This window comes from Dasypus novemcinctus, chromosome 16 (genome assembly GCF_030445035.2).
Source record: "Dasypus novemcinctus isolate mDasNov1 chromosome 16, mDasNov1.1.hap2, whole genome shotgun sequence".
Lineage (NCBI taxonomy): Eukaryota > Metazoa > Chordata > Mammalia > Cingulata > Dasypodidae > Dasypus > Dasypus novemcinctus.
This window is the reverse complement of record NC_080688.1, coordinates 34,378,388-34,394,576: the sequence shown is the minus strand read 5'-3', so window position 1 is coordinate 34,394,576 and position 16,189 is coordinate 34,378,388. Positions and strand designations below refer to the sequence as shown.

The following is a 16,189-nucleotide window of genomic DNA, read 5'->3' as shown; positions in this document are numbered from 1 at the left end:
ATGCAAACAATAGGTACAATATAAGTCATGTACTCTGAGCACAATACAATTAAGTTAGAAATTAATAACATAATTGTGTTAATGTAGGAATTTAAATATATCCAGAAGTGAATGATGATAAAAATACTATATATAAAATGTAAAAGCCAGCAAAAGTGGTGCTTTAAGAGTGCGACGGCTTGCTCGGTCGGTAGAGGTGGGGTCTGGCTGCGGACGAGGGGTCGGTCCAGCTTTGGACGAGGGGTTGGTCCCGCTTGGGACGAGGGGTCGGTCCCACTTGGGATGAGGGGTCGGTCTGGCAGCAGACGAGGGGTCGGTCTCACAGGGGTTGCGCGGTTCAGCTGACGGGGTCGCCCGGCGAAGCCGGCGACGAAGGGGTCGCCCGGAGAAGCAGGCGACAAACTGGGGACAAGGGAGGCCAGGCCCTTGTCGGGGGCTCTCAGGACTGGAGGGCGCACGGCAGAAGAACTACCGCGGAGACAAGGTAAGCACGCAAGTCCAACTTTATTGAGGGAGAGGCAACAGTTTTATAGGGGCTGGGGAAGGCTGATTGGTCGAAGCCACGCCCTGTTCTGATTGGTTGCTGGAGAAAGGTCAGTGGGCGGTACTGGACGGGGGAGGAGTGGTGATTAGGGATTGGCTGTTGCTGTTGCTGGGGGAAGTGGCAGGGTTTAGTGATTGGTGGCTGCTGTTGCTGGGGTAGAGGGCAGACTGGAGTTTCCCGCCCACGCCTGGCTGTTGCTGCTGTTGGGGGGAGGGAAAAGGGCATACTGGATTTTTCCACCCACGCCTGGCTGTTGCTGCTGTCGGGGGGAGGGAAAAGGGCAGACTGGATTTTTCCGCCCTGTGCCTGCGCAGGGAGAAAGAAGGCATCATGTGGCGCTATCCAGGAGGAGGGGCGGCCGCGGAAGCATGGCTGTCGAGAAGGGGAGACCCAAGGGCACTCTGCACCCATGCCGAGCTCCCTTCAGGGGTGGCGGTGAGTCCGACCAGCCACCCTATTATGGGGGCAGCGGAATTAGGCCTACCGCGGCTGCTCCCCTGCCAGGCCAGCAAACCACACTTCAGCCCGAGGGGTGGCTGCATTTCCCCCTTCTTTTCAAATAAGGGCCAGGATGGCAGCAGCAACAAGTAGCCGAGGCCCAAGAGGCAGTAAGCAATGAGGGAAGTGGGGCTGAAGAGGGAGGTGAGTATGACGGGGATATAAATGTACAATTTGGGGGGCGGTATCTTGCCGTTGCAAGCAAGGGTGGCCAATGTCCAATTCTCGTTGATCTCAGTGGCTATAAGGTCCATCTGCTGTTAAAAGTCCAGAGTGACAGCGCGCTACAGGTAGTTGATCTCTCCTTGGCGGCGAAGAACGGCAGAGGCAGACTGTGTGATGGTCTGGAGGATCACAGTTGTGAGGACAAGTCGCATCAGGGCACCAGCGGCGGTGGTGGCGGCAGTGTCGGGAGTGGTGGAGACGTAGGCGAGGACAGCAAGAAGGCCAAAGTCTCCACGGGCACGAGAGAGGCCAATGTTAATGGGGCGGGCCGACATGGGGCGGCCCAATCTGCAACGCAATGGGGGTTCAAGCAAAAAAAGGAGGGGGGCGGGGGATGAGAAAGGACGCTTTGGATGGCTGAGAAGAGGAGTGAGGTCGAGACAGGAGGAAGCTCCGCAGAAGTATGGGGAGGCAAGAGCAGAAGCGTTATTGGATGCTAAAAGGCAGGCCGCGGGCCGGGGAAAGTGGGTTGCGGGCCGTTTAGCGGGGCTGGAGCTTCCCGAGAGCGATGGTGGCATGGGGGGCCGCGGTTACAGAGGACTTGGGGCACCTGCGGGAAGAGTGAGCAGGAAGAGGTCGGGTAGGAGGAGGCCGAGAAGATGAAGTGGGGGGGGGTTGTCCAATTGAAGGGCTGGTGAGAGGGGTTGGCTTGGCCAGAGGTGGTGAGGGAGAGCCTAAGGAGAAGGAGAGAGACTATGTTAATTGCCTCGGCAGCATGGTGAGGGTTGCGGCGTCTGCACTGACCGTAGAGTGTGAGCAGCGAACGGACTTCAGGGTTGGATGGTTGTCTCTCGGGGTGGAGGGTGAGCTGGCTCAGTTGGTGCTGGATCACTCACATTTGGCGCCGTTCCCTGCAGGACATCCGCTGCAGAGGTGGCGGGTTTGACACATCTCCCTCGCACACCTCTGCAGGGCTCTCGGCCTGCTCTCGGCCTCACTTCCAGGGTGTACGGGCACCTCCTCCCCTGCAGACCTGCTCTGCTCACCCTGCTGCCACTGGGAGGACACGACATAGTTGACAAGGACAACATCACTGGAGCCTCCAGACTCCAGAGGGATGGGGTGCACCCGGAAATGCTTGAGCATATCGAAAATGGACTGGAACCACAGGTGCTGGACTCGGCACTGGCCCTCCTCATTCAGTGACAAACGCAGGTGCTTGGCCTTGCCCTGGAAGTTGAAAGTGAGGACATATTTGCCCTGCCTCGTCTCACTCTGACGTACCAGGAAAACGCCGTGGGAGCCAGTACCTCCTGCCAGCACTAACTGGGCAGCCTTGAGTCGAGAGAGCATCCTATGGAACCAAGGATATCCTGAGAGGGGCTGGTCCCCCTCACCTCTTTCTGACTCTCCCTGGAAAAGAAATGACCCTGTGGCCATTTCTGGAGTGTCCAGGGGAGGGTAGGGAGCTGAGAGGGGATGAACTGTCTCTGCTGGAGGTCCCTCTTTAATAGGGATGCGAGGGGGTAATTCTGGGGGAAGCAGTTCCATTGAGTCAAAATGGGAGGCAGCAATGGAGGCAGACAGGCATTTTTGGATATTAGACACCCAGGCCTTCACATGTAGCTCATCGGCTGTCTCCAGGATATACTCTGAGGGGCCTTCCACCTTAACCACGAATGTGTTCTCCCCGTCAGGCATCTCCAGGGCTGTGGTCGTTCGGACGTCTGTTATAGTGGAGCAGGGAATGCTGAGTCGGGGCCGAGAAGCCTTGGGTGGTACAAAGAACTCCAGGCGACTTCCTCTTCCTCCTCCTCTTCCTTCACTCCGAAGCAGTAAGCGGCACTTCTGCCACTGAGGTTGCCCTCCTCCCCCTGAGGTAGGCCCGGTTGCCCCTCCTCTCCGGCTCACTCCAGCTGGGTCAGGGGCTGCCTCTTCAGCCCCCATGAAACTCAGCAGCTCTTCCCTCTGCACCATCCCTGTTCCATCTTTCAAGGCCCTCCCTCTCCGACTCAGTCTCAGCCTCTCAAAACGGTGAGTCCATCTTTCCCCAGGGGATGTCTCGTCACCAACCAGTCCCCTACCAATGGTCCTAGCCCCACCAGAGGAGTTGGAGTTGCTGTTTCCTCCTAAGACTGGGGGGCCTGAGGAGGTCTCCAGGGGCCCAGCTGGAGAGGGTGGGTCAACGGTCCCCCACCACTGCAGGATTCCACGGACTGAACTGCAGACGGAGCGACCCACTGAGTGAAGGGAGAAGCGTTTCTTTAGCTTCGGCTTCGAGGAGGTAGTAGAAAAGGGAGAGACGGAGGAAGGGAGGGGGCTGGCCAGGTCCTCAGATGGCCGAGAAGGGCCCAGCACAGCCAGGGGCCCACCCACCCTGCAGCTCTCAAGGGACAGGTCATGTGGTGGGATCTCTGCTCCAGGACTCAGGGGAGCCAAGACGGGTGGTGAGAGGGAGCCAGAGGCCCGGGCCACCTCAGCTTCAAAGTGCTGCAGGAAGAGCTCAGCAAAATGGCGGGAGAAGGCAGCCTCAGCCCCTGGCCCCGCATATTGGGGGTGGGAGGCCAGGTAGAGGCGGAAACGGCGGGCAAAGTCCAGGGCAGCAGCCTGGGCATGGGACTCACAGAACTTGCGCTTGGCAAGGGAGGAATACGGGTCCAAAAATAGGCTAGAGGGGGCCGCGTGTGCCGCAGCTTGCCACGGATCGGATGGAGGGGGCTGCCAGGGAGAGGCAGAGCCGGGGGTGGGGGCCGCTGGCGCGGAGGGCGCGAGAGGAGCCATTGCCCATGCGGTGTTACAAAATGGCTGCGGGCCGTCCCCAGCGGTGCTACAAAATGGCGGGGAGGGAGCTTCCGGCCCACCCAGGCAGGAAGTCATCGGGGGGAGGGAGGGGCAAAGGGACCTCCCCTTTACAAGCGAGGAAGAAGGTGGAAGTCCGCCATCTTGAGAGTGCCTCCCCTTTTTGGATGGCGAAGAAGGCGGAAGCCCGCCATCTTGGGAGTGCTTCCCCTTTTCGAGCGAGGAAGAAGGCGGAAGTTCGCCATCTTCACCGGTGCTCGGCACTGCAAGATTACACTGTTTAGGGGGACAATTTTCAAGCGCGTTATTAAGGCGCTCGACAAGCGACTCAGAGTCGGAGTCGGAGCCGGCATCAGGATCCCGATCAGGATCCCGGTTAAAGTCGCCGTCCTGACAATCACGGCGGCGGCGGTGGCGCGGCCAGAAGGAGTCGATGGTAGGGGCGCCTTGAAGGCAGGAGCGGATGGTAAAAAGCGCCAGTAATAAGCCAGGAGGGAATCTTTTACCTTCCTGCTCCACAGCAGAAGTGACCCTATCTATAAGGTGAGTGTAGGTATCCGGGTCCCAGAGCTAACACGTGGTAAGCCACGGATTAAAGGGGAGAAGAAGGTCCCAATATACTTGGAGCTGTTTCAAAGAGATCTTACACCGGTGAGTGTCTAGGAGACCGGCGAGGGCCCGAACTTGCGGGGCTTGCTTAGCAGAAAGGATGTTACCCATTGCTAATGGCCTTTTGGAGCCGATAAGAAAAGGGGCCCTTACCTTGAGAGTGCGGCGAAGGGAGCCGAGGTGCGCGGTGAGATGAGGGGTCGGAGCCGATGGGACTCCGACGGTGGTCGCGGGCCAAAGGAAGGCCCCGACAAGGGGAGGGCGGAACGACGAGCAGTCGAGCAAGGCAAAGGGGAGCAAGCACGGAGGGGAGGAGGCAGAGGTGAAGGCAGGGGTGGAGGTGCTCAGGCACGCGCTCCTGAGAGTTTTATTGGCGCCTCTTAATCATAGCGGGTCGGTATAAGCCCCCGACATGGAAGGAGAAAGCCATCCAGCGATTCTCCCAGACCGCCGTGGATCGTATGAGGTCGCCAAGGTTCAGGAGCAGCAATGCAGAGCGAAAAGATAGGGGTGAGAAGAGAGGAGGGCGTAGGGCTGTGGTAGGGTTACTTCAGACGTGCAAGCACGCGCTCCTGAGAAATCCAAGGCTCCTCTTAATCATAGCGGGTCAGTATAAGCCCCCGACATGGAAGGAGAAAGCCATCCAGCGATTCTCCCAGACCGCCGTGGATCGTATGAGGTAGCCAAGGCTCAGGTAGCAGCAATGTTGCACGAGAGAAGCCCCACGGTGAAAAGAGGAGGGGGGGGGGCCGCCAGGTTATGGAGTGAGGCTGTGGTGGAGTTACCTTGCCCCACGTTGGGCGCCAGCTGCGACAGCTTGCTCGGTCGGTAGAGGTGGGGTCTGGCTGCGGACGAGGGGTCGGTCCAGCTTTGGACGAGGGGTTGGTCCCGCTTGGGACGAGGGGTCGGTCCCACTTGGGACGAGGGGTCGGTCCGGCAGCAGACGAGGGGTCGGTCTCACAGGGGTTGCGCAGTTCGGCTGACGGGGTCGCCCGGTGAAGCTGGCGATGAAGGGGTCGCCCGGAGAAGCAGGCGACGAACTGGGGACAAGGGAGGCCAGGCCCTTGTCGGGGGCTCTCAGGACTGGAGGGTGCGCGGCAGAAGAACTACCGCGGAGACAAGGTAAGCACGCAAGTCCAACTTTATTGAGGGAAAGGCAACAGTTTTATAGGGGCTGGGGAAGGCTGATTGGTTGAAGCCACGCCCTGTTCTGATTGGTTGCCGGAGAAAGGTCAGTGGGCGGTACTGGACGGGGGAGGAGTGGTGATTAGGGATTGGCTGTTGCTGTTGCTGGGGGAAGTGGCAGGGTTTAGTGATTGGTGGCTGCTGTTGCTGGGGTATAGGGCAGACTGGAGTTTCCCACCCACGCCTGGCTGTTGCTGCTGTCGGGGGGAGGGAAAAGGGCAGACTGGATTTTTCCACCCACGCCTGGCTGTTGCTGCTGTCGGGGGGAGGGAAAAGGGCAGACTGGATTTTTCCGCCCTGCGCCTGCGCAGGGAGAAAGAAGGCATTGTGTGGCGCTATCCAGGAGGAGGGGCGGCCGCGGAAGCATGGCTGCCAAGAAGGGGAGACCCGAGGGCACTCTGCGCCCATGCCGAGCTCCCTTCAGGGGTGGCGGTGAGTCCGACCAGCCACCCTATTATGGGGGCAGCGGAATTAGGCCTACCGCGGCTGCTCCCCTGCCAGGCCAGCAAACCACACTTCAGCCCGAGGGGTGGCCGCATAAGAGGAGCTTCTAGTCTTAAATATTCATGTTTGAAATGAATAAATACTGAAGATCAATGCTAATTGCCCATTGTAAGATGTCAAACACAGTAAAGTAGAAGAAAAGTGTAAAAAATAAGGGCAGAAATCTAGAAAATGGAAAACAAAGACACAACTGAAAAGAACATTTAAAGCAAAAAAGTATACTTAGAAAAAAATCTAACCATTAGGAAAACCTCTTGAAAGACTGATCATAAAAAAGAGAAGACATAAACATTTTTTATGAATGAAAAGAGTTTTAAGCAAAGATAAATCAAAGTTTAATTGATAAATCATCATTATTTACAAGATATAACAGTCTTGAAAATACTTCTATAATAGCTGTTTATAAAACTAAGATGAAATGGACACATTTCTTAATGTAACTTATCAAAACTGACTCAGGAAGAAATAGAGCCTACATACTACTATAACTATTCAAACATGAAGAAATCTTCTCATATTGAATAAGGCTACTCTTGAGTTTTTCCAATATTACAACCCATTATTAGAAACATAAATGATGAAATATATCTCAGCTTATTTTATGAGACCAACTTAACCCTGACACTCACACTAGATGAAAGCATTATGAGAGGGCAGCGGACTTGGTCCAGTGGATAGGGCATCCGTCTACCACATGGGAGATCTGTGGTTCAAACCCCGGGCCTCCTTGAGCCGTGTGGAGCTGGCCCTCATGCAGTGCTGATGCGTGCAAGGAGTGCCCTGCCAGGCAGGGATGCCCCCTGACTAGGGGAGCCCCACGCATAAGGAGTGTGTCCCATAAGGAGAGCTGCCCAATGCGAAAGAAAGTTCAGCCTGCCCAGGAATGGTACCAAACACAGGGAGAGCTGACATAGCAAGATGATGCAACAAAAAGAGACACAGATTCCCGTGCTGCTGACAACAGAAGTGGACAAAGAAGAACATACAGCAAATGGACACAGAGAACAGACAAAGTGGGGGGGGGGGGGGGGAAGGGAAATAAATGAAAAATAATAATAATATTCTCTCACTCTAGTAAAAAAAACATTATGAGAAAGATGAATTACAGTCCTATCACACTCAATATACAAGATGCTATCAAGTAACATTGTGTGATTAAAAATAAAATTATAGAACACAATCAAATCAGGGCTTTTCTAGGTATACAAAGATTGTTAATTTTAGAAAATCTACAAATGAAAATTTTCACATTAATGCATTATAAAATAAGTATCAGAGAATCATTTTATTAGAGGCAGAAGAATGATAAAAATCAATGTAAATTTATGAAAAAAGAATTCATCAAAACCTGATAAACTCTTCCCTATCTTGATGAATAATATCTATGCAAAATATCTACAACAGTTATAATATTAAATGGGAAACAATAAAAAATTTCCTTTTGATTGTGCAGGGAGTTGATGGTGGTGGGGATATTGGGAAATGATATACCTGGAGCATGCTTCTATAAAATATGAATCTGTTCATCCTGGCATCAGATATTGTCTTAGTGGGTGGAGACCTTTACAATAAACAAGAAAATATTAAATCCCCCTCCTGGGGAGTCCTGCTGTGTTCTCAAATAGAGGGGCAAGAACATCTCAAATACATACACAGTGCCCAATATAGTAAAACAGACCAGTATGTCAAACCCTCCACATTAATGCATGTAACTATTAAAATTATTGTTAAAAAATTGAAAATTAGTGGTTGCCATTAGTGAGGGGAGTTTGAGAGAGAAATGGATGGAACATGGTACATCTCTGGGGCATTGGAGTTGTTCTTTCTGCATGATCTTGCAATGACTGATACAGGTCATTATACATTTTGACAAATGTATAAATGTATATGGTGCAAAAGGTAAACCATAATGTCAACCACTGACCATGGTTAGTAGCAATACTTCGATATTTGTTCATCTTTTGTTACAATTGTACCACACTGACATAGGATTTTATTGGTAGGGGAGGATATGAAGTGGGGGAGGAAGTGGTGTGTATGAGAATTCCCTGAATTTTCTACGTGACTTTTCTGTAACCTAGAACTTCTTAGAAAATAAAGTGAAGGAAAAAAAAAGACATTGAAAGAACATACAGAAGACATTGTCAATATATATGAAAGGTAGATCTTACAGAGATAAAAGACACAAAGCAAAAATAAATTTTATTTTCTTTGTTTTTGTTTAATTTTTTATTTTACTTTATTTTTTTTGGTGGTTTTGTTTTGGTATAGGTTTAGGGTTGCAGAGGGGTTGCAACTGTGGTTAGGACGGGCCACTCGTCAACACCAGGGTGTTGGTGGTGGGCAGATGTGTGTGTATGGGTGCACCTGGTGCATGCTTCTATGGAGTGTGAGTGTGTTCATGTGGTCACAGGGTGTCATCTCAGTGTCTACACAAAATAACCCATGGAATATTGAATTAACATACTGGTGAGTCCTGCTACATTCTCTCAAAGTGGTGAGAATCTCTGGAGTGCATGGGCAATGCCTAGCAAAGGAGGGTGGACCAATGCACCAGGCCCTTGATATTGATGCTTGTACTTAGGAACCTTGTTCTTTTGAAATTGAAACTTGGCCTGGTAATATACATTGCCTAAGAATTACTTACTGAAGGCCTCCTTGTTTCTCAAATGCGGCCTCTCTCTAAGCCAAACTGCATATAATTTTACTGCTTCTCCACAATGTGGGATATGACTTCCAAGGATGAGCCTCCCTAGCACTGAAGGGATTAATACCAACACCAATGAATGATGCATTTGGAAAAAGATCTAGCCCAAAAGGGGGAAACATTAAATGCGAATGAGCTTTTATAGCTAAGAGATTTCAAAGTGAGTCAGGGGGTCATTCCAGAGGTTATGCTTATGCATGTCTTAGGAGGATCTCACTGTCTAAAACTATAAACAGTGCCTCAAATAGGGGTGTTCCTGGGATCTCTAGAGACATCTAGACACTGTAGACAGGATAGACACCACCAGGAAGTTGGCACCCATCAGTGGGCCTTATCTTTGAATATATGATAACCCATCTCCCCCAATGTATCAGAGTTAAACTTATTTATAATTTTCCTACTTATGATTCTTCTATCTCATTTATTTTTACCTATAATTAGCACTTTACCCATTAAATATATATCCCAGAAACTTATATCTTCCAGCTGTTCATATGCTAGGCCTTGAATCTCAACAGAATTGCAGCCAATACCTATTTTCCAGTTCATCAGACTCACCCAGTAAAACTAACAAAAGGATGATGATGGGCAACACCCAACCCAGGACGCAGAAAGTATCTTCAACCACAAGCAAGACAGTTCTATCCATCTGCCCCATAGGATCTAAGCCCCCTCTCAATTGGAAGCAGAGTTGGGTGTCACCATCCCAAATCCTCAAGACAGAGAAATGAACAAACTTAAAGGGGGAATGTAACTAAGGACTGATGTAGACTTATTGTTATTCTAGTAATGAAAGAACTTGTAATATTATAATATAAAGACAGTGGTCACCAGAGGTGCTGAGGGGAGAGAGAGGGAAGAATAGGTGTAACATGGGGCATTTTTGAGACATTGGAATCATACTCATGATATTACAATGACAGATATCAGCCATTTTACATTTCATCAAAAGCTTTAAAATTATATGGGGCAAAAGTATAAACAATAATGTAAACTATACACCATGGTTAGTAGCAATGCTTCAATATGTGTTCATCAATCATAACAAAAGTGCCACACTAATGAAAGTTGTTATTGGGGGAAAGTGGGGGAGAGGGAGGGAATGGGGTATATGGGAATCCCTTATATTTCTGATGTAACATTTATGTAATCTAAAGTTCCTTTAAAACAAAAAATAAATTAGAAGAAACAAACCTTTCCTACAGAATTTCAAGTAATATATATATAATTTCTCCTCCTTTGGGAGGTGGAAATTAATTCCCACCCCACTACCCTTGAGAAGGGGCTACATTCAGTGACTTACCTTCAAAGAATAGCATATGGAAAGGGGAAAACAGTAATTTTACAATGGTAAAACTGACAAACTAATTTAAAAATTTATATAGAAATAAAACAACTTAGAATAAGCAACCATTTTGAAAAAGAACAATTTTATAGGATTTATACTGTCTAATTTCAAGAATTATATGGCTACAAGATCCAAGACAGTATGGTAGTAGACATGTATTGATAGACAAATTGGCCAAGAGGACACAAGAGCTAGTCTAGAAACATGCCTATAAATATTTAGTTCTTTTGATATTTGACAAACGTGTGAAGGAAATTCAGTGGGCAAAGATATTCAAGAAATGATGCTGTCACAAATAGATCTCTACTTTAAATGAAATGACCTTCATCCTTATCTTACACACCATATATACAAATTAACTTGGAATAGATCATAGACCTAAATGTGAAAGTGAAAACTATAAAAGTTCCAGAAGAACACAAAGGAACATTCTTTGTGAACTTAGGGTAGCAGAGATTTTTTGGTTAGGAAATAATAAGCATAAGCCATAAGAAACTGCTAAGTTGAACTTTGTCAAATCAAAACATTTGCTCTTAAAATATAGTTATGTAAATGAAATGTCAAGCCAGAGATTGGATTAAGAAAATGAAAATGATGAAGTCTAACAAAGAAATTATACCCAGAACATACAAAGGAATCTTACAATGCAATAATAAGGAAACAAATAAAAAATTTTTAAATGAGCAATGAAATGTCACAAAAGAAGACATATGAAAGACCATTTGTATTAGTCAGCCAATGGGGTGCTGATGCAAAATTCCAGAAATCGGTTGGTTTTTATAAAAGGTTTTTATTTGGGGTAGAAACTTAGAGTTACCACACCATAAAGCATAAATTACTTCCCTCACCAAAGTCTTTTACCACATGTTGGAACAAATGGCTGCTGATGTCTGCCATGACTCAGGCTTCCTGGGTTCTTCTCTTCCCAGGGCTTGCTTCTATCCAGACTCAGGGTTCCTTTCTTCCCAGGGCTTTCTTCTCTCTGGACTCAGGATTCCTCCCTTCCTGGGGCTTGCTTCTCTTTTCTCACAACCAAGCTCCTCTGTGTGCTTACTTCCTGGGGCTCCAGCTGAAGACTCCAACATCAAAATCTCCAACACTGTCCTTTGTCATGTCTTTCACCCCTTGGTGGGTGAGGAGTCAACAGTGGATTCAGCACCCTACTGATGTGGCCCAATCAATGCCTTAATCATAATTTAATCATGCCCAGGTACAGATAAATTTACAAACATAATCCAATATCTATGTTTAGGATTCATAACTATATCAAACTGCTGCATAATTGAAGCAGATAAAAAGATGATTACCATCATTAGTTATCAGGGAAATGCAAATTACAACTACAATGCGATTCTTCCTCACATATATTAGAAAGTCTAAAATTAAGAAAATAAATCCTGATAATACAAAGTGCTGGTAAGTATTTGGAGCAGCTGAATATCTCAAGTATGGCTACTGTAGAATGATAAAACTACTTTGGTAAATTATTTTTGTTTCTTTTAAAGTAAATATAATTACCATATGATCCTGCAATCTCATTCATATTTTTCTAAGAGAAATGAAAATAAACTTCCACAAGAAGAATTTTACAGAAATATTTATAGGAACTTTATTCATAACAACTGAATCAATAAATAAATTGAATTATATCCTTACAAAGAATACTACCCACAGTAAAAAGAAGGAGCTGCTAAATATTTTAGAATGACTCTCAAAAACACTGTGCCGAGCAAAAGAAGCCAGATACAAAAGAGCACATAAAATGTAATTCTTATATGAAATTCTAGAATAAGAAAAAGTAGTTTATCTTACATAAAACAAATAATTGGTTGCCTAGAACCAAGGTTGGGGAACACAGTTAAGATGTGAGTGCCTATTTTACCATGAAACATATTCCAAAGTACTTTTTAATCCTCTTTCCACTGGACAGTGCCTTCTTTTACAATGGTAACAGCAATGCTCATCACTGATTGTGCCAGGTGTTAGGTTCTTCAAACACACCAAGTCAGATTGTTCTATTATCAGGTTGGTTAATATGGGAATTTCATTTCCATGAACACCCTTCCTTTTATGGGTCCAGGTTTAAGGTGGCCAAAAGAAAAGAAAAAAATTGCACCAGCAGCCATCAGTCTTGGAAGAGACTTTATCCTAGTTTTCCTGAGCTATCACAAATACTACAGGACAGGTTGGCTTAAAAAAGGGAATTTTTTGGCTCATGGTTTCAAAGTGAGGAAAAGTCCAAAATGGAGGCAGCAACAAGGCGGTGTTTTTTCCCCAAAGTTTGTAACATTCTGGTGCTAGCTGCTGGCAATACTTGAGATTTCTTGGCTTGTGTTCCTGCTTCGAGTCACATGGCAATACCCTTTCCTTTCTCTTCCAGATCCTATTGACTTCTAGCTTCTAGCTCCTTCCTTCCCATGTCAGTTTCTGGATCCTTTCCATGTCTTTCCCTCTTCTGTCTGAATTTCTCCTCCTTTAAATGACTCCAGTAATGACTCCAGTACTCTGGATTAAGGCTTATCTTCATTCAGTTGGGTTATACCTTAACTAAAATTAACAATTTTAAGAAATTCTGTTTCCAATGGGTGTGGTCAGATTTGGTGATAAATAGAGTTCATGAAGCTTGAATTTCTTTGCTCAGCTTTCCCCCTAACTCTTCTTCTTGCTAACCAATAGGGTCCCAGGTCTACCACCAAACTCTTGATTATGGACCCACCCACAGAAGCAAAACCTATGTGGGTTTCTCTGCAAGCTCTCCCTCCTCAGTCCCACTAGGGAGGTGAACTTAGCACTTCAGATTTCTCTGCAAGGTACTATTTGTCTCTGATTCTCCAATGACCCATTCTGAACATTCCTTTAACAATTTTGTGTTCTGATTCCTATAATGAATCCCTTATTCCATAAGGCTTGGTGCTTTGCCACCCTGATTGAACCCTGACTCTCTCACCCTGTCTCTCATTCTCTATTTCTCTCTCTCTCTCTCTCCCTCTCTTTCTCTCTCTCTCTGTCACACACACACACATAGTACTCACAATACATGCAAATATCTTCATAGCTTAGTTGCACAATTTTCAAGATCACTTTAAAAATGCACGATATATACTTTTTGAGGGGGCAGGGTTTTGACTTTAAAAATTTTACAGTGGTCAATGTTGTAAATGAATTTAACTAACAAGTGACTCAGGAAATAATATAGTACATTAAGTGTTCTCTATCAGCCCATTTCCTATAATCATGACTCAGGCCTGAGTTGCTAACTTATATGTGATAAAGCTCTAGAATTTTTTTTCCAGAATCAATTACTCTTTAAAGTGCTCCTGGAACCATACATAGGACAGTCTCATATAGCCTTTCTTTTCTGTTTGATTGTCTGAATTCATTTACTTATGCACTCAGGTACCACTAATTGAACACATTTTATTCCAGACGTTATATGAAAATGCCCTCAAGGGTATACAAAAATGCCCTCAAGGACTTCATAATAGGGATGCAGCCATATAAGGGAGGAATAAGCTTATAAATCATCATGTGCAATGTTTGATGAAGTCACTAAGTTGAAAATGACTGACTCTGCAGCAGTTTTTTAAAATATATTTTTTATTTATTTTTAAAGGATACATAGATCACACAAAATGTTACGTTAAAAAATGTAGAAGGTTCCCATATGCCCCATTCCCCATACCCTCCACTTTTCCCACATCAACAACTTCTTTCATTAGTGTGGTATATTCACTGCAATTGATGAATACATTTTGAAGCCTTGCTACACAGCATGGATTATAGTTTACATTGTAGTTTACACTCTCTCTCAGTACATTCAGTCAGTTATGCAGGATATGTAATACCCTGCATCTGTCCCTGCAACATCATTCAGGACAACTCCAAGTCCCGAAAATGCCCCCATATCACACCTTCTTTTCCCTCTCCCTGCCTTCAGCAACTCCCGTGGCCACTGTCTCCACATCAATGATATAATTTCTTTCATTGCAGCAGTTTTTCAAGGCAGTATTTATAGTGACTTAAAAGGTAGTCTTCCTTGGGTGTTTCTCCTTTCTCATCTTTTGGTCATCCTCACTCCACTGTAAGAAGGCTCCTTTCATTACGGCATTGGAACTGCTCTCTGCCCATGGTGGTGAGATCAACAATCTCATAGGTATTGAATTCCATCTTATTAAAAATGCCTAAAGTATATTTGTATGAGGTGAACTTTTTATATCACGTTTTAATTTTCCTTATTGTATAAGTAAAAGCTATTCTTGGCAGAAAATTCAGAAATACAGCAGTTCACATAAAATTCCATGGTACCTCAACCATCCAAATATCTGCTTTTTAGATATTCATTAATGCTACTTTTTAAGATATTCTAGTCATGTGCTCATTTTTATTGAAATTTTCACCTTTTCTTTTCTTAACCATTTTTATGAACTCTCCATAATCTGGGATCTGTAAAACTGGTATAAGCTTTTCTTCTGTAACACAGGTTGCATTTATTCTCCAAAATTTCTCACTTGCTGTTTTGGTTGTTATGTTTCAGTCTGGATCACTGCATAAAGCAGATGGCTCATCCAAAGGGGGTTAAATTAAAAGAGTTTAATGAAGTTTGAAAGCTATGGGCAGGGTTAAATGAACTAACAAGGGATAATGAAACACCCTGGGTTTAACAACAATAGGAAGCTATTACCATTCTAGGCCTGGGTGGGCAACAAGAGGAAAGGTGTTACCAGAGTCCAACAAGAACTTGAGCCATGTAAACGGAGCCTTCTGGTGTCCCGCTGGTGCCTCCCATTGGCCAGAAGACAGAAGGGAAGGGAAGCCCTGTGCTGTAATCAATAAAGGTCAGTCTCCTGGGACACTAAGACAGGCAAGAGAGTAGCAAAAAAGGGACCAGAGGTAAATGGAAAAGAACTGCCACAAGTCTTTATTTATAGAAGTCTTTTATTTTTTAAATCTAGTCGAAGCTAACAATTTTCTTTTAATTAGGTTTAATATCTTCCAAATATCAAAATACCAGAGACCATATATTTTCTTATACTTTATTTTAATTTGTTTCTATTCTCCATTTGATTGGACTTCCTTCAGTTTCCAGATGATCCATTGCTCTTTCTTTCCTCAAGACTTTCACACCCCCTCATCTTTTTACCTGGACAGTTGTCTCCCAATTATTTGCCTAACAAAATCTAAGCCACCTTTCATATGTCCAACAAGTCAAGAGATTTTATTTGCAGAAATGAGCACTGTGCCTGGCCAAACATTCACTTTACACTGACGATGTTAAACTTTACCTAAATGTTCCCGGGAAACAGCAACAGTTATGAAATCTCCCCACCCTTTTTTTGTTTGTTTGTTTTGGGAAATGGTTTACTTCAAATACCCTTCCCCATATGGCTTAGATAAGACATATGGATGGCCCCTTTTGTTGCCTATGACAGAGCCAGACACACTCCGAATTCCCCTTCTTTGCCTCATTTATGATTAGCTGAACTCTTTGCACACTCTGGCCAATCTGAACAAAACTCCAGCTAACGTGACCCAGCCTAACTTTAGTTAAGCTTCTCCTCTCCAGCCCCAGATCCCTGAACTTTGATCTGTCCTTGAACAAACATTGGGACTTAGGACAATTCTTCCTTAAATATGCCCTCCAGAATCCACTGACCTCAGCAGAAAACATCAACAGCCCATCATACCATGGCTCATCCCATTTTACCATGCCTGGTCCTTTCTAGTCTCTGTCTCTTCCACAGAAGAAAGGCCTTTTTCTGCCTGACCTTTGAGATACATGCAGATCTTATAAGCAGAGCACTGTCTCTTTTGCAATGGCCCCCTCTTCTTC

At 45.9% G+C, this 16,189-nt stretch overlaps 1 protein-coding gene across 1 annotated transcript in view; it reads right to left on the bottom strand.

Annotated features, from left to right (window-relative positions):
- Positions 1-1,747: 1,747 nt before the first annotated feature.
- The window catches only part of LOC101446900 (SH2B adapter protein 1-like), an 80,305-nt gene continuing 65,863 nt past the window's right edge, over positions 1,748-16,189 (bottom strand). The window contains exons 2-5 of the mRNA XM_071208393.1: positions 4,358-4,452; positions 4,121-4,282; positions 2,104-3,841; positions 1,748-1,941 (exon numbers count right to left, since the gene is read on the bottom strand). Coding sequence (XP_071064494.1) covers positions 1,748-1,941; positions 2,104-3,841; positions 4,121-4,282; positions 4,358-4,452 — 2,189 coding nt within the window. The remainder of the gene's footprint in view (positions 1,942-2,103; positions 3,842-4,120; positions 4,283-4,357; positions 4,453-16,189) is intronic.